At 31.6% G+C, this 25,286-nt stretch overlaps 1 protein-coding gene across 2 annotated transcripts in view; it reads left to right on the top strand.

Annotated features, from left to right (window-relative positions):
• CSMD3 (CUB and Sushi multiple domains 3) overlaps positions 1–25,286 on the top strand; it is a 1,575,929-nt gene that overhangs the window by 1,142,156 nt on the left and 408,487 nt on the right. For both annotated transcript variants that reach the window (XM_031954893.1, XM_031954946.1), the window contains one exon: positions 1,303–1,459. In XM_031954893.1, the coding sequence (XP_031810753.1) occupies positions 1,303–1,459 (157 nt within the window). The remainder of the gene's footprint in view (positions 1–1,302; positions 1,460–25,286) is intronic.

Below are 25,286 nucleotides of genomic sequence, written 5' to 3'. Positions count from 1 at the left end.
GGAAATTAACTTCTTCAAACAGATGTACCTGAAGTCTCTTTCAATTCTGAAATTCTGTTCTCTTTACAGAGCTCAAGATATTATAAGTACTAAGTTGAATACTTCTGATGACAAATATAAGGTTCTTTCCATTACATTTTGTTACTTCACAAGTATAGCAGAAACTTCTTTGTGGAAGATGGAAATATTTCCACCACTTTCCCTGGTACTGTAGAATAGTATATCTTTTTTTTGTTCAGTTTAAATTTTTTCCCTCCTTACTTGGAAGCTTTTGAAGGCCATTCCTAGAGATCATGCATAAACTTAAACTTATAATATCAGAACACATTTAACCAAGAATAAATCTATTTTTTTGTCAATGAATCTTTAACCATCGAAAAAATAATAGGACCAAAAAAAATATTAACCATCTTTAACTAAACCTGTAATAGACTTTCTCGTGAATTGAACTGAATGAGTCTTTATTTAAATGGTTTGCACTTCTCAGTGAATCAGCCCATATAAATTATATATACATTGTTATCAATAATCATAGTCATTTATATTATCATAGACATAAGTGCCTTGTAGATTTTAGATTCATACACACTACATTGGTGGTTTTTCAAAGGCAATATATTTCTCTTTCTGAATTAAGATTATATTATATTTTTGTTTAAAAAAGATATCTTTTGAAGTATGGTATGTCCAAAACATGAAACTACCATGGTCATATTTTCACAGTTTATTTTAAGAATAATGACAATAACTTAATATATGTCAAATACTGAAAATTTTATATTTTAAGTGCTTAATAAAACGCTATGACTGGTTAATACATTTGTTATTTTCCCCATTATTTCAGGTTATTTCATGTCCAAACTACTCTCTTCAAATATTAGGAATTAGTTCATTATTATATTCTAGGATAGCCTAGTGGCCACAAAATGCTGTTGTATTCTCCAAATTACTGTCAGGAAATCACTCCAGAGAAGAACAAAATCTAATAAACATTAATACTTGTTAGTGGACTGAATTAAGGTTTTAAATATTATTGTCCACTCTAAATTTGGAATTTTTAAATTACACCTAATAAATATACATCCAAATAACACTGGATGTTCTGACATTCAAAACAAAATGAAAACCTAAAACCTAGAATGTATTTTAGATGCACTTTAAAAGAAAAATGACAGCAAAGCAATTTGCTTTAGGGAAAACTTAACATTTTGATGATATTACCTTCTTAAAGGATATGAAAAATGTGTTTTGTGTTTATAATTTCTCACTCTAATTTTCAGTATATATGTATGTATTTTACAGATATATGATGGAAAAGATAAAACAACTCACCTCCTGGGTGCTTTTACCGGTGCATCGATGAGAGGATTGACACTTAGTAGTACCTCAAATCAGCTGTGGTTAGAATTTAATTCTGATTCAGAAGGTACTGATGAAGGCTTTCAACTTGTCTATACCAGTAAGTATTTTGGAAAAGGAAAAACAATGAAAGAATGAATCTGAATTGCAATATGTCTCCATCTAACTAGTATATTTTTGAGCATTAAATTATGACAAATAATTATTCACCCAAAGCTTTGGCCTCCTATTCTCATTCCCTCTAAAAGAATCAGATATATGAAAAATTAGATTTATACACACACACACACACACGTAGATATGCAAAGAATTATCCAAGGTACTAAAGTAATACATTTGGGGTTATCAAATTATTTTTTTTCCACAAAAAAAAAAAAAGAATCTTCTCTATCCCTTTAATTTATGTTCATTTACAACCTGACAAACTCACATTGCTATTTTTATATCTGGCAAGTACTAGTGGAGACTAAAATTTTGACTCTAAAAAGAGATTAGTGGAAAGTATACAATCAGCTTTACTCTATTCATTTAAACAATTCATCCAAACTTTGGGACTGGAGGAAAAATATTGTTACAGCTCAATTACAATTGCAGTTTCGAAACAACTTCTATCTTTTTCACCCTGTATGTTAGTGTCTGTGCTCTGTTTATTAACTCCAATTTTTCTTGTATATATATATATATATATATATATATATATATATATATATATATGTTGTTTATGCAATTACTTTCATATAATATAGTGAGCTCCTTGAAAGCAGGAACTGTCTGTTGCCTTTCTTTGTATCACTAGAGTTTAGCACAGTACCAGATGGCAGGCACTAAATGAACTGTTTTTGACTAACTGAAATGACATTGAAAATAGGTTGCCTTCTGGTATACTACTTTTTATATTTAGAATGCATTCCATTTACAACTCTATCTATAAACATTATTTTACTTCTCTCAGGCTCAGTTTCTTCACTTGTAAAATGGGGAAATAGGAGTTTATGATGGATAAATGGATAAATGTAAAGTGACATACCCCTATGATTATACTTGCATATAAACACATATGAACATATATAGTACGTTTTTGTTTATGTATACTTTATAACTATTGAGCTATTACTAATGCAATTACTATTAATATTTCTTTGATTTCCAACTCAGATGCCTTCTTCATATTTCTTCCTGAAAGTAATCTATCTCACCTTCCTATCTATGACTCTCTGTTTTTCTTACTTTGGAAAATTAAATATTTTCACATTTTTATTAAAGAAGCCCAAACATAATTCCTGGTTTCCTTCAAGATTTTTTGGAAGCTATTTTTAGAGGTCTTTCCTAATTTTCTCTACTACTACATCCTGTATAAGATTGGTTTGTATTTACTTATTTATGTGCCTGAGGATCAGTCAATTAGTATTTATTAAGTGCTATGTTCTAAACTATTGTTTTTTGATGGGGGTACAAAATAAGGGCAAAAAATCAAAGAAAAACAAAACAAAACAAATAAAAAAAATCAGTCCCAATTCTCCAAGAGCTAACAGTGCGTTAGGGAAGAGAATATAAAAACAACTATGTATAAGACAAGATTTATAAAAATTAAATTGGGAGTAGTTTTAGATGCAAAATAACTAGGAAAGGCCTCTTGAATAAGATGACTTTAGATGTAATTAGCACGTATAGCTAAAGAATCTAAAGAGTGTTTTTGTTTTTTACCTTGGATACCTAGCAGCTAACACATAGTGTGCTTAATGAATATGTCTTGATTGATTGATTATAGTTAGCTTTATATATGACTATTTCTTCCCACTGCTCTAGTTCTTTGAAGGAATAAACTATGCCATTTTTCTGTCCTGGTAGTCTAGTATTTACCACAGTTCCTTGTTGAAATGAATTATAAATAATTGAAAAATGATTACATTTGTATGGGACTGTTTAATATTTCTTATATAAAAGGTGATTTAAATTGAATTATGTTCAAATATTGTTTCCCAGTGATATAAAAAAAGAAGGAAGGGGAGTTCATAATTTTAAAAATGCTACTGTTCATAATGCTTAGAAATTACCATTTTTTCCTTTTATTTTAAAGTGATTTTCAAGTTGGCAAAGGATAAATAAATATGGCTGGTATTGCCATATTAATAAAATATTATCAATATTAGATTCATATAAATTTTAAAAAATTCTAAACACCTGTTTCAAACTTTTTGAATTGTACCCTTCAAGGTAATTATAAAAAGAGGTCCAATAAAAGAAGTCCAAAGCATCTCATGGACGTATTTTGGTGGTTAGTGTTAATATGTACCTCATTGGTACTTCTGTATCTAAAAAAAAAGGAAAGAAGATATATGTATGTTTGTATGAGTATGTGTATATATATATATATATATATATATATATATATGTGTGTGTGTGTGTGTGTGTGTATAACAGTATATATGTATAGATAGATACATAGATATAGATGTATATATATATATATATATATATTCTTATGTTATATACGTTTGTATGTATATATTTGTGTGTGTATATATATATATGTATGTATAAATATGTATGTATGTATATATTAGGTGGCAGAGGGATTTTTTGATTTTTGGAAGAGTGCTTTTTTGTTAAGATTAACCTGTGATGGTCACTTCAGTTCACAATCTAAAGATTAAAAAAAAAAAAAAAGATTCTACAGTTTTTTAGATATTCTGGAGCATTGGCTCATTGATAAAATAAATTTGATTAATTTTTTGAGGCTTTTCAAATTCCTTTTTTCAACAGTGCATTCCTGGAGAACAGGGACAGATGTAGTATAAATCTTAATAGCCTTATTTTAGAGATGAAGAAACTAAGAGCCAGAGAGAAGTGATTTATAAGAGGTAGAGTTTGAACTCAATCTTTCTCCTCCTAAGTTTAATATCCTTTTCACTCTGCTATACCATTTTAAAAAACAATTCAACTATTTAACATGTATAGGACTGCTTGCCATCTTGGGGAGAGGGTGGAGGGAGGGAGGGGAAAAATCGGAACAGAAGTGAGTGCAAGGGATAATGTAAAAAATTACCCTGACATGGGTTCTGTCAATAAAAAGTTATTTAATTAAAAAAAATTCAATTTACTTAGAGTTTTTAAAATTATGTTTACAGAAATAATAAAATTAAGATATAATTTCCTAAAATTGTGTTATTTGTTAAAAAATCCTGAAAAGTATAAATGGATTCCAAAAACTATCTTGTCATTTGTTTTGAAAAGTGAAAACAGAACACCAAAATTTAAATCAATTTCTTACTTGAATACCTAGTGAAAGGAGGAAAGACACTAGTTAACGTTTTATCATATTCTACCAATTCTAAGTTTTAGAATTTTTTTCTAATATTAAGCCTCTCTCTAACTTGTAGCAAGGGTTCAAAATTCAGAATCTATAGTCCAAGCAGAATGAATCTTATTCTCTCACTCAGTTTTTTGTTGTTGTTGTTGTTTTGTTTTATTTTTATGAATTTGAATATTGTTGTCATGTCCCTCAAGTCTTTTCTTTTCCAGGATAAATATTCCCTGTTTCTTCAACCACTTTTTTAATATAATATGGCCTTTGTGATCTTCAAAATTTTTAAAAATTATTCAGAATTTAATACTTTTATTTGTCAATATTAAACCTATTGTTAGTCTCCAAGGGGTATCATGCTAATTAGTATATCCCCAGAGCAGAGAACAGCTTTGTCTAAATGCATCCAAGATAGCATTAGATTTTTTGCCTTCCATGACACTCTAACCTTATATTGATTTTATAAGTAAGCCTTAAATTGTTCCAAATTCTCTCCCTCATAAATGAACTGGCCCTACACACGGGGAAGGGAAACAATATAGTATCAATTATACATATGAAGTCATGCAGAACATATTTTCATATGGTCATCATGCAAAAAAAACAAAACAAAACAAAACAAACATAAAAAAGAAAGAGCAAGAAAACAAAAGAAAAAAATTTCAATCTGTATTCAGTTCATTAAGTTCTTTCTTTGGAAGTAGATCACATTTTTCATCATGGATCATTTTAAAGTGTCTTAGATCATTACACTGTTCAGAGTAATTAGGTCTTCCACAGTTGATCACCAACTGTTCCTGTTCTACTCACTTTTCCTCTGCATCAGTTGATTAATATACATCTTCACAGGTTTTTCTGGAACCTTTTTCATTTCTTATGGTACTATAGTATTGTGTCAAAATCATATGCATTATTTTTTTTCATAATTCCCGAATTGATAAGAATCTTTTAATTTCTGATTTTTTGCCATGGAAAAAAGAGTGGATATAAAAAATTTTATACTTAACAAATCCTTTTCCTGTCTTTAATCTCTTTGGGATATAGAGATAGTAGCAGCTATGCAGTTTTATAGTCCTTTGTACATAGTTCCAAATTGCTCTCAAGAGTGTTTGGATTAGTTTGCAACTTCTAGCAACAGTGCATTAGTGTCCTAGTTTTTCCAAATCACCTCCAACATTTGTCATTTTCCTTTTGTCATATTAGTCAGTTTGACAGTTATAACGTGGTACCTCAGAGATGTTTAATTTACGAATCAATAGTGATTTAGAATGTGTTTTTGGATCACCATTAGTGTTGCTCTCTCTTGTCAAAAACTGCCTGTTTATAGTTTAACCATTTATTTAATTAGAAAATGATTCTTTTTAAATTTTGCTCAGTTCCCTATATATATCTGAGAAATAAGACTTTTATGAAAGAAACTTAAACATTTTCTGTCATTTTCTGCTTTTTTTTTTTTTAATTTTGGCTGTATTGGTTTTGTTTTGCCAAAACTTTTATAATTTCTTGTTAATAAAAAACCGTTCACTTTACTTCCCAAGATCCTTTTTATCTTGTATTTGATTACAGACTCTCCCTTATCCTTGATCTGGCAGGTAAATATTTCCATGCTTCCATAATTTGCTTATAATATCACCCTTTATATTTAAACTATGTATACATTTTGATCTCATTTTAATATAAAGTGTGAGATGTTAGCTTATGCGTTGTTTCTGCTAAACTACTCCAGTTTTCCCAGAAATTTTTATTAAATATTAAATTCTCAATTTAAAAGCTTCAGTCATAGGGTTATCAAATATTACTATGTGTGGTATATTTGATATATTCCACTGATCTACAACTCTACTTGTTATCCAGTACTAGGTTATTTCTATGATGACTATTTTGTAATATAATTTGAAATCTGATTTTGCTAAATCACTTTCCTTTAATTTTTTTTATTTATTCCCTTAATATTCTTGACCTTTATTTCTTCTAAATTAATTTTGTTTTATTTTGTCTAGCATCATAAAATAACTTTTGATAGTTTAATCATTATACACTGGATATAAAAATAATTCATGTAAAATTATCATTTTTATTATTTTGGTTCAATCTACCAAAGAACAGTTAAGATTTCTCCAATTATTCAGATCTGCCTTTATTGGTATGAAAACTATTTTTGTAACTGTGTTCATGTAATCCCTGGATTTAGCTTGATAGCTAGAATTCTGAATATTTTACATTTTCCAACATTATTTTGAGTTTAATTTATCTTTCTTTTTCTATTGGATTTTATTGGTAGTATAAAGAAATGTTGATGATTTTTATGGGTTTATTTTATATTCTATAACTTTGCTAAAGTTATTGTTTCAATTAGTTTTTTTGGTTTATTCTCTAGGGTTCTCTAAATATAATATAATCAGCAAAAAGTAATAGTTTTATTTCCCCATTGCTTATTTTCATTTCTTCAATTCCTTTTTCTTTTTTTAAAGTATTTTATTCTTTCCTGGTTACATATAAAAGAAAATTTTAACATTCATTTAAAAAAAAAAAAACTTTGAGTTCCATATTCTCACCCTTCCTCTCTTTTTTCCTCCCAGTACTACTCATAGAGAAGAAAAACAATTGGGCATTACAGGTTATATGTAGTCATGCAAAAGCATTTCCATAATATCCATTTTGAGAAAGATAACATAGACCAAAAACACAAAGAAACAAACAATAAAAAGCCAATAAAACAACAAAACCTCAACAATAACGAGAGAGAGAGAGAGAGAGAGAGAGAAAGAGAGAGAGAGAAGTATGTTTCAGTCTGTATTCAGACACCATCACTTCCTTCTCTGGGTATGACCAGCATTTTTTCATCACAAGTTTTTCGGAGTCTTTTTTTAGATCAGTGTATTGCTGAGAATCACTAAATCAGTAAGAGTTGATCAAGTTATAATAGTACACTTTGTCCACAGTTTATTTCACTTTACATTAGCTTATGGAGTCTTTCTCGATTTTTCTGGAAAATAAATTCCTTATGGCACAATAGTATTCCATCAAATCATAAATGGCAATTTGTACATTCCCCAACTGATGGACTTATACCTTCAATTTCCAATTCTTTGCTCCCAGAAAAAAAAAAAAGGCTGCTATAAATATTTTTTTGTACATAAGGGTTCTTTTTACTTTTTTTGTTTGTTTTTTATCTTTTTTATAATACAGACCTTATAGTGGTATTGGTAGTTCAAAGGATGTAGATGGTTTTTATAGCATAGTTCCAAATTGCTCTTAAAAATGATTGTATCAATTCACAACTCCACCAGTAAAACATTAATGTTTCATTTTTCCCACATCTCCTCATTTATAACTTTTATATTCTGCCCTATCAGTCAACCTAATAGCTATGAGGGGGTATTCTTTTAATTTTCATTTCTCCAGTCAATAGTGAGTTAGAACATTTTTTTTAATATGGATATAGTTAGCTATGATTACATCATCTGAAATATTTTATCATTCATCAATTAGGGTATGCCTTTTATTTTTATAAATTTTACTCGGTTCTCTATATATTTGATAAATTAGGCCTTTATCAGAGAATGTTGTGTCAAAATTTTATCAATAACTATTGCTAATTGTATTTCTCTCCATCCTATTGCCACCCCCCAGGTTTATTTTATTCTCGCTCTCTTTTCACCCTGTCACTCCGCAAAATAAAGTTTATCTTTTAATTGCTCCCTGCCCCAATATGCCCTCCCTGCAATCACCTTTCCTTTCTTTTTTTTCCTTCCCCACCTGCTTTTTTATAGGATAAGAGAAATTTCCATACTTAATTTGGTGTGTATGTTTTTTGTCTCTTTAAGATAATTCTGACAAGAGTAGGATTCACTCATTCCCCCTCATCTTTCCTCTTTTTCCCTCCACTTAAAAACTTTTCTTTTGTTCTTTTGTGAGATATTTTAGCTCATTTTACCTTTTACTTTCTCTTTCTCCTAGTACATTCATCTCTCACTACTTTATTTTATTTTATTTTTAGTTAGGAACTATTTATAGTAAATTCATATGTATGTCCTCTACCTATATGTACTCCTTCTAACTGCCCTAATATTGAGAAAGTTATAAGTTACAAGTATGGCCATCTCATCTAGGAATGTAAATGGTTTGACCATATTAAGTCCCTTATGATTTTCCTTTCATATTTAACTTTTTAATGCTCCTTTTGAGTCTTCAATTTGAAAGCCAACTTTTTTTTTTAACTCTGGAATTTTCATCAAGAATTGTTGAAAATATTCTGTTTTCTAAAATATACATTTTTTTCCCCTGAAGGATTTTATTCACTTTTGCTAGATTGATGATTCTTGGTTGATAATTCTAACTCCTTTTCTCTCTGGGTTATTATATTCTAAGCCTTTGAGTTCTTTAATGTAGAAGCTGCTAAATTTTGTGTTTTCCTGTGATTCCACTACACTTGAATTGTTTCTTTCTGTATGATTGCAATATTCTCTCCTTTACCTAGGAGTTCTAGAATTTGGCTATAATATTTCTGGGAATTTTTATTTTGGGATCTCTTTTCAGAAGTGATCTGTATAATTTTTCAATTTCTATTTAACCCTCTGGTTCTAGAGTATCAGAGCAGTTTTTGTTGGTAATCTTGTGAAAGATGATTTCCATGATTTTTTTTTCATTAGCATTTTCAAGTAGTTCAGTAATCTTTAAATGATCTCCACTGGATATATTTTCTAAGTAAATTGGTTTTCCAGTTAGATATTTCACATTTTCTGTTTTTTTTTAAATTCTTGTGATTTTCTTTTTTATTTCTAATAAAGATATTAGCTTGTAATTGCTTAATTCTAATTTTAAATAATTATTTTATTCAGTGAACCTTTGTACTTCCTCTTCCATATGGTCTATTCTACTGTTTAAGGCATTTTTCTTCATTTTTTTCTTTTTTTCTTTTTTGGTATCTTTTTTACTATTAGGCTCAGTGTGTTTTTTAGGATATTATTTTCTTCATTATTGTGTGTGTTTGTGTGAGTATGTGTGTGTATTTCCTTTACCAAGCCGTTGACTCTTTTTCATGATTTTCTTGTGTTACATTTCTCTTCCCATGTTTTCCTTTATCTCTCTTACTTGATTTTCAAAATCTTTTTAGAGGTCTTCTATAGCCTGAGACCAATTCATGTTTTTCTTGGAGGCTTTGAATATAGCTATACTTTGCTGGATTCTTCTGGCTGTGTGCTTCAATATTCCTTGTCACCACAGTAATTTTCTATAGTCAGAATATTTTTTCTGCTGTTTGCTTATTTCCCCAGCCTATTATTTGATTTTTTAATTTTTTGTTAAAGTAGTCCTCTGCTTCCAGGGTAGAGGGTGTATTGCCTTAAGTTTTAGGGATTTTGTGTAGCAGCTTCAGAGATACTTCTGGGGAACTAAATGTTTTCAATTCTTCCAAAGTGATATGATTTAAGGAGAATTGTGTTTGCTACTATCCTGTTATGGTGTGGTCTATAAGTGACCACAAGTTCTCCTTTCTGTCTTGCAACTGTGACAAGGGTCCCTGCTCTCTGTGGCCCCAAGCTCAGATGTAGTAGTGCTCTTCCTTGTCCTGGAATTGCTATGCAAGAGTGTAGCACGGATCCAACTAAAGACAAAACAACAGAGTCCTAGCCTTTCTGCCAGCAAAAAGACTCCTGGAATCTTCTAGCCATTTGACCTGCTTACTGTATTTGGGCAGAGAAGACCATGAGCAGGTGCTGCCCACTGCAGACTTAATGGCTCTCAAGGCCTGCTCCTGGTTTGCTGGGGGCCTATCTGTACTGATATGGGCTATGCTGGACTGTATACCACTCTTACCCTGCACCTTTCCCACTGTCCTATGTTGCTTAGGCTGAAAATTTGTTTTATTATTTTTTGTAGATTCTATCACTCTAGGATTTGTTTTGGGTCATTATTTAAAGGTTCTTGAATGGGTTTGGGGGAGAGTTCAGGTAAGTCTCTCTCTTCCTTTTCCCTGCCACTTTGGCTCTATCTGCCTCAAATTTCTTTTTATTATCTTATTGTTATAGTTAGCATTTCTGATATAATATTGAATTATAGTTGTGGTGCTTGTCTCAAAGTACAAGATAGCAGAGAGAAACCAAGAAGTTGCTTGAGCTCTCTCCAGGTAACCTAGGATACCACACGAAATCAAGCCTCTGAACAGATTCTGGAACAACATAACTTACAAAGAGATGAAATGGAACAATTTTCCAGCTCAAGAGAGCTTGGAACAACTTCAGGAAAGTTCAGTGTCACTTAAGTGAAAGGGTAACGCAGCACAGAAAGTATCTGGGAAAGCCAGCTGCAGAGTATGAGCCAAAACATAGATAAAAAATCAAGACCCTCTCAATCTTAGCTAAATAATAAATAATAAAAAGGAAAATGACCATCTAGGAAACCCATTAACAACAGGCTGAGAGTTAAAATGCAGAAGAAAAAGTCAACAGCTTGGAAAAAGGAAGAAAAAAAATTGACTGAAGAAAAGAAAGCCTTAAAAAATAATATTTGCCAAATAGAAAAGGAGGTACAAAAGCTAACTGAAGAAAATCATCTGATAAAATCTAGAATTAGGCCTAGTTAATTATTCTATGAGACACCAAGCATTGGTCAAATAAAATAAAAAGAATTTAAAAAATAGATGAAAATGTAAAATATTTCATTGGAAAAACAGTCAACATGGAAAAGTAATCCTGGAGAGACAATTTAAGAATCATTGGACTACCTTAGGGCCATAATCAGAAAAAGAGTCTGGGCAGCATCTTCCAAGAAATCATCAAAGGAAACACCCCTGATATGCTAGAATCAGAGTACAAAATAGTCATTGAAAGAATCCATAGATCACTCCCTGAAAGAGACCCCACAACAAAGCTCGAAGAAACATTATATCTAAATTCTAGAACTTCAGAGTTGAAGAGAAAATTCTACAAGTGGTCAGAAAGAAATAATTCAAGTTCCAAGGAATCAGCATTAGGATTACCTAGGAATTAGCAGCTTCTACAATAAAAAATTAGAGAGTCCAGAATACCATATTCCAGAGGCAAAAAGAGTTGGGATTATATTCAAGAATCAATTACCCAGCAATATTTAGCATAATCTTTTAGGGGAAAAGATGGATCTTCAACAAATAGGGAAACATTTCTAATGAAGACTAGAAATAAACAGAAACTTAGATCTTCAAATATACAATTCAAGAGAAGCATAAAAAGTTGCATAGGAAGGAAGAAAATATTATTTAAAAGTTAAACTACTTGTAACTCTTGTAAAATGAATCTTTCTTAGGTCTCTTAGAAGGGGTATACATAGAACAAGGACATGGTATCAATTAATTTTAATATGTTGATATAAGAAAAAAAACAGTAAGGCATAGAAAAAGGTATGTACTGAGAGAAGAAGAAAGGGGACTAAAGTGGGGTAAATTAGATCATATGAAGAGGCATGAATGACTAATTACAGTACAGGGAAAGAAAGGAGGGAGATGAGCATTGTTTCAAACTTAATCTCAGCAGATTTGGCTCAGAGAGGGAATAACAAACATACTCAATTGGATGTAAAAATGTATCTTGCCCAAAAAGAAAGTAGGAGGAAAGGGGGGGAAGAAGTAGGAGAAGCTAGATAGATGGGAGGGGAGAAAGAGGGAGGGGGTGGTCAGAAATAACTGGTGAAGAGGTGCAGGGAGGAAAAGAGAGGGGAAAGCATTAACAAGGGCAACAATAGGAAGGAGGAAAATATACAGAAAGCAATCATAACATGAATGTGAATGGGATGAACTTTCCTATAATCTTCCAATATCTGGAAGCAGATAACAGGGTGGATTAAAAACCAGAAATCTATAATATGATATTTACAAGAATGACATTTGAAACATAGAAATACACAGAATTAAGGTAAAAAGATTGGAGCAGAATATATTGTGCTTCAGCTGAAATTTAAAAAAAAGTAAAAATTAATCAGGGGTAGCAATTCTGGTATCAGACAGAACAAAAGCAAAACACAAATCTAATTTTAAAAGACAAGGAAGGAGGCTATCTTGTTAAAAGGTATAATAGACAACAAAGCAATAGCAATACTAAACATATATTCACCAAGTGGAACATCATCCAAATTCTTAGTGGAGCTATTAAATAAGTTTAAGAAGAAATGAACAGCAAAATTATACTAGTGGAGTAACTCAACTGCCCCCTCTCAAAGTTAGATTAATCTAACCGCACAATAAGCAAGAACTTAAGGAGGTGAATAGAATTTTCAAAAGTCAGATATGATAGACCTCTGGGAAAAAAAATTAATAAACTTAGAAAGGAATATACCTTTGTGTCAGCACACATGACAGCTACACAAAAATCAACCATGTATTAGAGCATGAAAAAACACAGTCAAATATAGAAATTCAGAAATATTAAATTCATTAAATTCATCCTTTTCAGATCATAAGGCAATAAAACTTGCATTCAATAAAGACCCTGGGAAGATAGATTAAAACATTACTGGAAATCAGTCAATTTAATCCTAAAGAGTTGATGTGTCAAACAACAAATCATAGAAACAATCAATAATTTCATCCAAGAGAATGCCAACAATGAGACAGCATACTAAAACTTATGTAATGAAGAAGCCAAAGTAATTGTTAAGGAAAGCTTTATATCCTTAAAAGCTTGCATGGATAAAATAGAGAAAGAGGAGATCAGTGAATTGGGCATGCAACTAAAAAGTTAGAAAAAGAAGAAATTAAAAACCCACAATTAAATATGAAATCTGAAATTCTGAAATCAAAGTAGAGATTAATAAAACAGAAGGTAAGAAATTTATGAAAGTAATAAATACAGGTAAGCTTTGGTTTTATTTTTTCCCATTTTGATATCATCTCTTCTTTTTTTCTTTTTTTTCTTTTTTTTTATTTAATAGCCTTTCATTTGCAGGATATATGCATGGGTAACTTTACAGCATTAACAATTGCCAAACCTCTTGTTCCAATTTTTCACCTCTTACCCCCCCCACCCTCTCCCCTAGATGGCAGGATGACCAGTAGATGTTAAATATATTAAAATATAAATTAGATACACAATAAGTATACATGACCAAAACATTATTTTACTGTACAAAAAGAATCGGACTCTGAAATATTGTACAATAAACGAAGAAATCAAAAATGCAGGTGTGCATAAATGTAGGGATTAGAATTCAATGTAATGGTTTTAGTCATCTCCCAGAGTTCTTTTCTAGGCATAGCTGGTTCAAGTTCATTACTGCTCCTTTGAAATGATTTGGTTGATCTTGTTGCTGAGGATGGCCTGGTCCATCAGAACTGGTCATCTATAGTATTGTGTTGAAGTATATAATGATCTCCTGGTCCTCTCATTTCCTCAGCATCGTTCGTGTAAATCTCTCAGGCCTTTCTGAAATTATCCTGTTGGTCATTTCTTACAGAACAGTAATATTCCATAATATTCATATACACAATTTATTCAGCCATTTTCCAACTGATGGACATCCATTCAGCTTCTAGTTTTTAGCCACTACAAAAGGGCTGCCACAAACATTCGTGCACATACAGGTCCCTTTCCTTTCTTTATAATCTCTTTGGGATATAATCCAGTAGTAACACTGCTGGATCAAAGGGTATGCACAGTTTGATAACTTTTGAGCATAGTTCAAACTACTCTCCAAAATGGTTGATTCGTTCACAACTCCACCAACAATGCATCAATGTCCCAGATTTCCCGCATCCCTCCAACAATCATCATTATTTTTCCTGTCATCTTAGCCAATCGACAGGTGTGTAGTAGTATCTTAGAGTTGTCTTAATTTGCATTTCTCTGATTAATAATGACTTGGAGCATCTTTTCATATGACTAGAAATAGTTTCAATTTCTTCATCTGAGAATTGTCTGTTCATATCCTTTGACCATTTTCAATTGGAGAATGGCTTGATTTTTATAAATTAGAGTTAATTCTCTATATATTTTGGAAATGAGGCCTTTATCAGAACCTTTGACTGTAAAAATATTTTCCCAGTTTATTGCTTCCTTCTAATCTTGTCTGCATTAGTTTTGTTTGTACAAAAACTTTTCAGTTTAGTATAATCGAAATTTTCTATTTTGTATCAGTAATGATCTCTAGTTCTGCTTTAGTCATAAAGACCTTCCCTTCCACAGGTCTGAGAGGTAAACTATCCTGTGTTCCTCTAATTTATTAATAATTTCATTCTTTATGCCTAGGTCATGAACCCATTTTGACCTTATCTTGGTGTACGCGTTAAGTATGGATCAATGCCTAGTTTCTGCCATATGGTTCCAATTTTCCCAGCAATTTTTATCAAACAGTAAGTTCTTATCCCAAAAGCTGGGATCTTTGGGTTTGTCAAAGACTAGGTTGCTATATTTGTTGACTGTTTTATCCCTTGAACCTAATCTATTCCACTGATCAACTAATCTATTCCTTAGCCAATACCAAATAGTTTTGGTAACTCCTGCTCTATAATATAATTTTAGATCTGGTACAGCTAAGCCACCTTCATTTGATTTTTTTTTCATTAATTCCTTGAAATTCTTGGCCTTTTGTTTTCCATATGAACTTTGTTGTTATTTTTCTAGGTCATTAAAATAGTTTTTGGGAGTCTGATTGGTATAGCGCTAAATAAATAGATTAGTTTAGGTAATATTGTCATCTTTATTATATTTGCTCGCCCTATCCAAGAGCATTTAATATTTTTCCAATTGGTTAGATCAGACTTAATTTGTGTGAAAAGTGGTCTGTAATTTTGCTCATAAAGTTTCTGATTTACCCTTGGCAGATATATTCCTAAATATTTTATATTATCAGTAGTTACTTTAAATGGAATTTCTCTTTGTAACTCTGACTGTTGGATTTTTTAGTGATATATAAGAATGCTGATGACTTATGTGGGTTTATTTTATAACCAGCAACTTTACTAAAAGTTGTGATTATTTCTAATAACTTTTAGCAGAATCTCTGGGGTTCTCTAAGTATACCATCATGTCATCGCAAGAAGTGATAATTTGGTTTTCCTCATTGCCTATTCTTATTCCTTTAATCTCTTTCTCAGCTCTTATTGCTAAAGCTAGCGTTTCTAATACAATATTAAATAGTAACGGTGATAGTGGGCAACCTTGTTTCACTCCAGATCTTATGGGAATGGTTGCAGTTTGTCTCCATTACATATGATGCTTACTGATGGTTTTAAATAGATGCTGCTGATTATTTTAAGGAAACGTCCATTTGTTCCTATACCCTCAAGTGTTTTTAATAGGAATGGATGTTGGATTTTATCAAATGCTTTTTCTGCATCTATTGAGTAAGGTTTGGTTTTATGAAAAATAAAACCACCAATAAAATACAATAATATTTGATTTAAAAAGGAAAAGAAGAAAACAAATTATTGTTATCAAAAATGAAAAGGCTGAAATTACTACTAATGAAGAAAAATTAAAGAAATAACTAGGACTATTTTGCCAAATGTATGTCAACAAATCTGACCCTCTACTTAAAATGGATGAATGTTTACAAAAATAGATATTGCCCAGGTTAACCTTATACTTCTCAAATAGACTAAGATGAAAGGAAAAAAAATATTAATATATGTGGGAGGTGATAAAGGGGAAAAATGTCTCCAATGCATTGTTGGTGAAATTGTGAACTGATTCAGCTATTCTGGAAAACAATTTGGAACTATGCACAAAAAGCAATAAAACTGTGCATACCCCTGTTATCCAGCAGTACCACTTCTGGATCTGTATCCAAAGAGATTATAAAAGAAGGGAAAGGACCTATATGTTAAAAAATATTTGTAGCACCTATTTTTGTGGTGAAAAAAATTGAAAATTGAGTTAATGTACATCAATTAGGGAATGACTGAACAAGTTATGGTATATAAATGTAATGGAATGGTTTTGTTTCATAAGAAATGATGAACAGACTGATTTTGGAAAAGCCTGAAAAGTACTATGTGAATCGATAGTGAACATATGAAATGAATATAACTCTTATGGAAATACATTTAAAATTGATTGTATATGTAACTGATATCAGTTTACATGTTATCTTAGGCTGGGAAAAGGTGAGAGAGAGAGAGAGAGAGAGAGAGAGAGAGAGAGAGAGAGAGAGAATGGAACTTAAAATCATATGAAAGTAAATGTTGAAAACCATTTTTACTTGTAATTGAAAAAAAAAAATAATGTACCATTAAAGGAAAAAAATAGTGGTGATAATTAACTCCTAATCTTATTGGATAATCTGAAAGTTTGTCCTCATTTCATACAAATAAGACTTTTTAATGGATTTAGATGAATACAACTTAGAATTAAAAAAAAAAAAGGTTCCACTGATTCCTATGATTAGGAAAGGTGTTGTATATTGCCAAAAAGTTTTTTTTTTATGTATCTATTAAGATAATCATATGTTTTTGTTATTTTTGTTATAGATAGGATCACTGATGCTGATAGGTTTTTTAATGGTAGACCACATCTGCATTCTAGGTACAAATCTCACCTAGCCATAATATATGAATTTTGTAATATATTGCTATAATTTCTTTACTATATTTTACTAAAACATTTTCTATCAATATTTATAGGGAAATAGTCCTACTTTTTCTTCATTTCTGTTATCACTTATTTATAATCAAAATTATGTTCATGTTATAAAAACAATTTGGTAGGAGTCCTTCTTTACATATTTTTATATGTATTTTATAATTTGAAAAGTGTGCATTTGACATTTTTCCTATCTTGCATTTGATTATGTGGGTCTTAAACAGCTTTACAGGTTTGGTCAAATTTTCTGAAGATGCCATGTACAAGTGAGAAGAAGATATATTCCATTCTACTCTCTTAATTTTATTCCAATGGTATATCATCTCTACCTTTTCTAAAATTCTATTCAAATACTTGACTCCTTTTAAAATTTATTTTATGGTTAGATTTATCTAACTGTATGAAAAGGAAACTAAGGTATCTCACTAGTACAGGTTTACTATATATTTCCTGATGTAACTAATTCAAATTTTCTTTAAGAATTTGGATGCTATACAGTTTGATCCATTTCTATGTAAAATTTATAATTTTTAATTGTTTGATATGCCTTTTACCAAATTATAATTTCCCTGTTTATCTCTTTTAGTTAGATCTACTTTTACTCTTGCTTTTTTTGAGATCATGATTATAACATTTGCTTTTTTCCTTTAGCTGAAAGGTAATAGATTCTTATCCAGCCACCCCTTTTTTTAACTCTGTGTCCTTTTTAAGTGCATTTTTTTGGTAACAAAGTCAAATCAAGAAAACATTTATTAAATACTTGTTTTGTGCTAGATACTGTACTAAAGATACAAAGAAAAGTAACAATAGATCTTGCCCTCAAGGAATTTATAATCCATAGGGAGAAAGAACATGCAAACTATTATATTCAAGAATATATATATCAAGATTAATTGGAGATACTTGACCAGGAAGCTGGTCAAGCTCTCCCTGTTTACCTCAAAAACTACATGAAACCAAGCTTCTCAGAAATCTGACAGAATGAAATCACTCTCTAGCTCAAGACAGATTGTGTAACACTTCAGGAAACATCAGTCTCACTGGGGTGAAAAGGGTGTTTAGATCAGTTCAGAAAGCCAGTGAGAGGATATTATTTTTAATTTTAGATTTTTATTTCCAAAATATATGCATAGGAAAATTTGGACATTCATCCTTACAAAACTCTGCATTCTAATTTTTCTCTCCCTCCCTCCCATCCTTTCCCCCAGTCAGCAAGTCATTCAATATATGTTAAATATGTGCAATTCCTCTATACATATTCGATAGAAGAAAAATCAAATAGGAAAAAAAAATGAGAAAGAAAACAAAATGTAAGCAAAAAACAACCAAAAAAGTCCATATTCAGTTCTCTAGGTGCAAAGGGCTTTCTTTATCACAAGATCATTGGAACCAGTCTGAATCACTATTGATTCATTATTGACGAGAGTCATGTACATCAGAATTGATCATTGTATAACTTTGCTGTTGCTATGTATAATGATCTCCTAGTTCTGTTCATTTCAGTTGGCATCAGTTCATGTAAGTCTCTCCAGGCCTCTCTGAAATCATCCTGCTGATCATTTCTTATAGAACAATAACATTTCACAACATTCCTATATCATAACTTGTTCAGCCATTCTCCAATTGCTGGGAATTAACTCAGTTTCCAGTTTCTTGCCACTACAAAAAGGGTTGCCACATACATATTTACAAATGTTGATCCTTTACCTCCTTTATGATTTCTTTAGGATAGAAGTCCAGTAGAAACCCTAATAGATCAAAGGGCAAGATAACACAAAGGCTCCAAATGGTTGGATAGCCCTTTGGAAGTTCCAAATTGCTCTGAAGAATGCTTGAATCAGTTGACAACTCCACCAAAAATGTATTAGTGTCCTAGTTTTCCCACATCCCCTCCAAAATTCACAATTATTTTTTCCTGTCATTTTAGTCAATTTGAGACATATAGAAGTATGTAGTGGTACCTTAGAATTGTCTTTTTTTTCTCTTTTTTATGTTAGCTTTTATTTACAAGATATATGCATGGGTAATTTTTCAGCACTGACAATTGCAAAACCTTTTGTTCCAACTTTTACCCTCCTTTTCCCCAACCCTTCCCCCAGATGGAAGGTTGACCAGTTACATTGGTTGACCAATTACATTGGTTTACAATAGGTTGACCAATACATGTTAAATATCTTGAAGTATAAGTAAAATACAATATATGTATACATGTCCAAACAGTTATTTTATTGTACAAAAAGAATCAGACTTTGAAATAGTGTACAATTAGCCTGTGAAAGAAATAAAAAATGCAGGCAGACAAAAATAGAGGGATTGGGAATTCTATGTAGTGATTCATAGTCATCTCCCAGAGTTCTTTCTCTGGGTGTAGCTGGATCAGTTCATTACTGCTCTATTGGAACTGATTAGGTTCATTTCATTGTTGAAGAGGGTCACATTCATCAAAATTGATCATCATATAGTATTGTTGTTGCAGTATATAATGATCTCCTAGTCCTGCTCATTTCACTCAGCATCAATCTCTCCAGGCCTTTCTGAAAACATCCTGCTGGTCATTTCTTACAGAACAATAATATTCCATAATATTCATATACCACAATTTATTCAGCCATTCTCTAATTGATGGGCATCCACTCAATTTCCAGTTTCTGGCCACTACAAAGAGGGCTGCCACAAACATTTTTGCACATACAGGTCCCTTTCACTTCTTTTAAGATCTCTTTGAAATATAGACCCATTAGTAACACTGCTGGATAAAAGGGTATGCACAGTTTGATAACTTTTTGAGCATAATTCCAAATTGCTCTCCAGAATGGTTGGATGTATTCGCAATTCCACGAACAAGGTATCAGTGTCCTTATTTTCCCACATCCCCTCCAACATTCCGCATTGTCTTTCCCTGTCATTCTAGCCAATCTGACAGGCATATAGTGGTATCTCAGAGTTGTCTTAATTTGCATTTCTCTGATTAATAATGACTTGGGAGCATCTTTTCATATGGCTAGAAATAGTTTCTTCGTCAGAGAATTGTCTGTTCATATCCTTTGACCATTTCTCAATTAGAAAATAGCTTGATTTCTTATAAATTAGAGTCAATTCATTATATATTTTGGAAATGAGGGCTTTATCAGAACCTCTGACTGTAAAAATGTTTTCCCAGTTTATTGCTTTTTTTCCCAATCTTGCTTGCATTAGTTTTGTTTGTACAAAAAAATTTTCCATTTGATATAATCAAATTTTTCTATTTTGTGATCAATAATGATCTCTATTTCTTCTTTGGTCATAAATTCCTTCCTCTTCCACAGGTCTGAGAGGTAAACTCTCCCATGCTCTTCTAATTTATTTATAATCCCATTCTTTATGTCTAGGTCATGAGCCCATTTTGAACTTAGTTTGGTGTACAGTGTAAAAGTGTGGTCAATGCCTAGTTGCTGCCATACTAATTTTCAAATTTCCCAGCAATTTTTGTCAAACAGTGTGTTTATATCCCAAAAGCTGGGATCTTTGGTGTGGTGCTTTTCTTCTTTAAAATATAATGGTTCTCTCTGGGAGCAAGTTTCTTGGGGAGGTTTTCTGGAGGCAGTCTTAGTTTCAGTTAAAGTAATAATCACCCAAATGCAGCCAGCTGATAAAATACAAATGTTTATTTTCTCCTTCCTTGGGCCCAGGTAGCTTTAATAGAGGCCTCAGTTTTCCTTGGTTCTGAGAGCTCTTGCAGCTTGTCCTTTGCCTCTGCTTTCTTCTGCCTCCAGCCAGCACAAAGGTGGAAGATAGGAATGGATCTAACTCCTCTAGCTCAACTCTGAATGTCTCCAGCCAGCAGTAAGGTGAAAGTTGGAATGAATCTCTCAGTTTCAAGTTCTGGCCCATAACATCTCCTTGTAGGATCAGATCAATCATACTAAATTAGATATTTATTGTGTCTATCAACTCGAATGACTTAACACTTTGTAAGGATTCCAACACTTTGGTTTTGTCAAACACTAGATTATTAGTTATTGGCTGTTTTGTCCCTTGAACTTAACCTATTCCACTGATCAACTAGTCTATTTTTTAGCCAATACCAAATGGTTTTGGTAACCGCTGCATTATGATATACTTTTAGATCTGGTACAGCTAAGCCACCTTCATTTGATTTTTTTTTTCATTAATTCCCTCGAAATTCTGTTTTTCCATAGGAACGTTGTTTTTTCTAGGTCATTAAAATAGTTTTTTTTTTTTTTTTTTTTTTGAAATCTGACTGGTATTACCGCTAAATAAATAGATTATTTTAGGTAGTTTTCTCATCTTTATTATATTTGCTTGCCCTATCCAAGAGTATTTAATATTTTTCCAATTGGTTAGATCTGACTTTATTTGTGTGGAAAGTGTTTTTTAGTTTTGCTCATGTAGTTTCTGATTTTCTCTTGGCAGATAGATTCCTAAGTATTTTATACTATCAGTAGTTACTTTAGATGGAATTTCTTGATTTAACTCTAACTGTTGGATTTTGTTAGTGATATATAAAAATGGTGATGACTTATATGGGTTTATTTTGTATCCTGCAACTTTGCTAAAGTGTGGATTGTTTCTAATAGCTTTTTAGAAGAATCTCTGGGGTCCTCTAATTATACCAGCATATCATTAGTAAAGAGTGATAATTTGGTGTCCACATTACCTACTCTAATTCTTTTAATCTTTCTCAACTCTTATTGCCAAAGCTAGCATTTCTTTTTTTTTTAATTTTATTATTATTTTTTTATTTAATAGCCTTTAATTTACAGGTTATATGCATGGGTAAAGTTACAGCATTAACAATTGCCAAACCTCTTGTTCCAATTTTTCACCTCTTACCCACCGATCCCCTCCCCTAGATGGCAGGATGACCAGTAAATGTTAAATACATTAAAATATAAATTAGATACACAATAAGTATACATGACCAAAACGTTATTTTGCTGTACAAAAAGAATCAGACTTTGAAATATTGTACAATTGCTTGTGAAGGAAATCAAGAAATGCAGGTGGGCATAAATATAGGATTGGGATTCAATGTAATGGTTTTAGTCATCTCCCAGAGTTCTTTCTCTGGGCGTAGCTGGTTCAGTTCATTACTGCTCCATTGGAAATGATTTGGTTGATCTCAGTGCTGAGGATGGCCAGGTCCATCAGAACTGGTCATCATATAATATTGTTGTTGAAGTATATAATGATCTCCTGGTCCTCTCATTTCCTCCAGCATCAGTTCGTGTAAGTCTCTCAGGCCTTTCTGGAAATCATCCTGTTGGTCATTTCTTACAGAACAGTAATATTCCATAATATTCTATACCACAATTTATTCAGCCATTCTCCAACTGATGGACATCCATTCAGTTTCCAGTTTCTAGCCACTACAAAAAGGGCTGCCACAAACATTCGTGCAAATACAGGTCCCTTTCCCTTCTTTATAATCTCTTTGGGATATAAGCCCAGTAGTAACACTGCTGCATCAAAGGGTATGCACAGCTTTATAACTTTTTGAGCATAGTTCCAAACTACTCTCCAGAATAGTTGGATTCGTTCACAACTCCAACAACAATGCATTAATGTCCCAGTTTTCCCACATCCCCTCCAACAATCATCATTATTTTTTCCTGTCATCTTAGCCAATCTGACAGGTGTGTGGTAGATCTTAGGTTGTCTTAATTTGCATTTCTCTGATTAATAATGGCTTGGAGCATCTTTTCATATGACTAGAAATAGTTTCAATTTCTTCATGTGAGAATTTTCTGTTCATATCCTTTGACCATTTTTCAATTGGAGAAAGGCTTGATTTTTTATAAATTAGAGTTAATTCTCTATATATTTTGGAAATGAGGCCTTTATCAGAACCTTTGACTGTAAAAATATTTTCCCAGTTTATTGCTTCCCTTCTAATCTTGTCTGCATTAGTTTTGTTTGTACAAAAACTTTTCAGTTTGGTATAATCGAAATTTTCTATTTTGTGATCAGTAATGATCTCTAGTTCTGCAAAGCTAGCATTTCTATTACAATATTGAATAATAACAGTGATAGTGGGCAACCTTGTTGCATTCCTGATCTTATTGGGAATAGTTGCAGTTTATCCCCATTGCATATGATGCTTACTGATGGTTTTAAATAGATGCTCCTGACTATTTTAAGGAAAAGTTCATTTATTCCTATTATCATAAGTGTTTTTAGTAGGATTGGATGTTGGATTTTATCAAATGCTCTTTCTGCATCTATTGAGATAATCATATGCTTTTTGTAAATTTGGTTATTAATATGGTCAATTATACTGATAGTTTTCCTAATATTGAACCAGCCCTGCATTCCTGGTATAAATCCTTCTTGATCATGGTGTATTATCCTGGGGATGATTTTCTGTAGTCTTTTTGCTAATATCTTATTTAAGATTTTAGCATCAATATTCATTAGGGAGATTGGTCTATAATTTTCTTTCTCTGTTTTCAACCTACCTGGTTTAGGTATCACTACCACCATGTCTGTGTCATAAAAGGAATTTGGTAGGATTCCTTCATTTCCTATTTTTTCAGATAGTTTATATCACATTGGGGCTAATTGTTCTTTAGATGTCACATGTAAATCCATTTGGTCCTGGGGATTTTTTCTCAGGGAGTTGATTAATAGCTTGTTCTATTTCTTTTTCTGAAATAGGACTATTTAAGCAATTTACTTCCTCCTCTGTTAATCTGGAAAGACTATATTTTTGGAGGTAGTCATTCATTTCACTTAGGTTATCAAATTTATTGGCATAAAGTTGGCCAAAATAATTCCTTATTATTGTTGTAATTTCCACTTCATTGGTGGAAAGTTCTCACTTTTTATTTTTAAGACTATCAATTTGATTTTCCTCTGTCCTTTTTCTAATCAGATTTACCAAAGTTTTATCTATTTTATTGTATTTTTTTCATAAAACCAACTCTTAGTTTTATTTATTAATTCAATAGTTTTTTTTTTACTTTCACTATTATTAATTTCTCCTTTTAAATTTAGAATTTCATGTTTAGTAATTGATTGGGGGTTTTTAATTTGGTATTTTTCTAGCTTTTTAAGTTGCAACCCCAATTTATTGACCTTTTCTTTCACTATTTTATTCAAGTAAGCATCCAAAGATATAAAATTTCCCCTTATTACCACTTTGGCTGCATCCCAGAAATTGTGGTAAGATGTCTCATCGTTGTCATTATCTTGATTGAAATTATTAATTGTGTGTATAATTTGCTGTTTCACCCAATCTTTTTTTAAGATGAGATTATTCAGTTGCCAATTACTTTTTGGTCTATTTACCCCTACATTTTTATTGAATGTAGTTTTTATTGCATCATGATCTGAAAAGAAAGCATTTACTATTTCTGCCTTCCTGCATTTAATTTTGAGGTCTTTATGTCCTAACATATGGTTAGTTTTTGTATAGGTTCCATGAACTGCTGAGAAGAAACTATACTGCTTTCATGTTGGAATCCCTACAAAGTGCTAATGTAGCATGGTACTTAGCAAATCTAGGATTCTAACATTTTCTGTCACCATTCAGATTTCTCCAAAGATCTATCATATCTAATTTTTCTAATATTCTATTTACTTCTTTAATTTCTTTCTCTCTTTTTTTTGTGGTTTGATTAATCTAATTCTAAGAGTCCAAGGTTGCTATCTCCCACTATTTTAGTTTTGTTGTCTATATCTTTTTATAACTCTCTTTACTTCTTCTTTAGGAAGTTAGATGCTATACCAATTTGTACATATATTTTTAGTATTGATATTGCTTCATTGTCTATGCTACCCTGTAGCAAGATATAGTTTCCTTCCTTGTCTCTTTTAATTAGATCAATATTTGCATTTGCGTGATCTGAGATAAGAATGGTTACCCCTGCTTTTTTTATTTCACCTGAAGCATAATAAATTCTGCTTCAGCCTTTTACCTTTACTCTGTATGTATCTCCCTGCTTTAAATGTTTTTCCTGTAAACAGCATATTTTAGGGTTCTGACTTTTGATCCAGTCTGGTATCCACCTCTGCTTTATGGGAGAGTTCATTTCATTCACATTTATAGTTAAAATTACTAATTCTTCATTACC

The sequence above is a fragment of the Sarcophilus harrisii genome, chromosome 1, assembly GCF_902635505.1.
Source record: "Sarcophilus harrisii chromosome 1, mSarHar1.11, whole genome shotgun sequence".
NCBI classification, from domain to species: Eukaryota; Metazoa; Chordata; class Mammalia; order Dasyuromorphia; family Dasyuridae; genus Sarcophilus; species Sarcophilus harrisii.
Note: the sequence above shows the minus strand (reverse complement) of the source record. Positions and strands in the feature narration are given on the sequence as shown.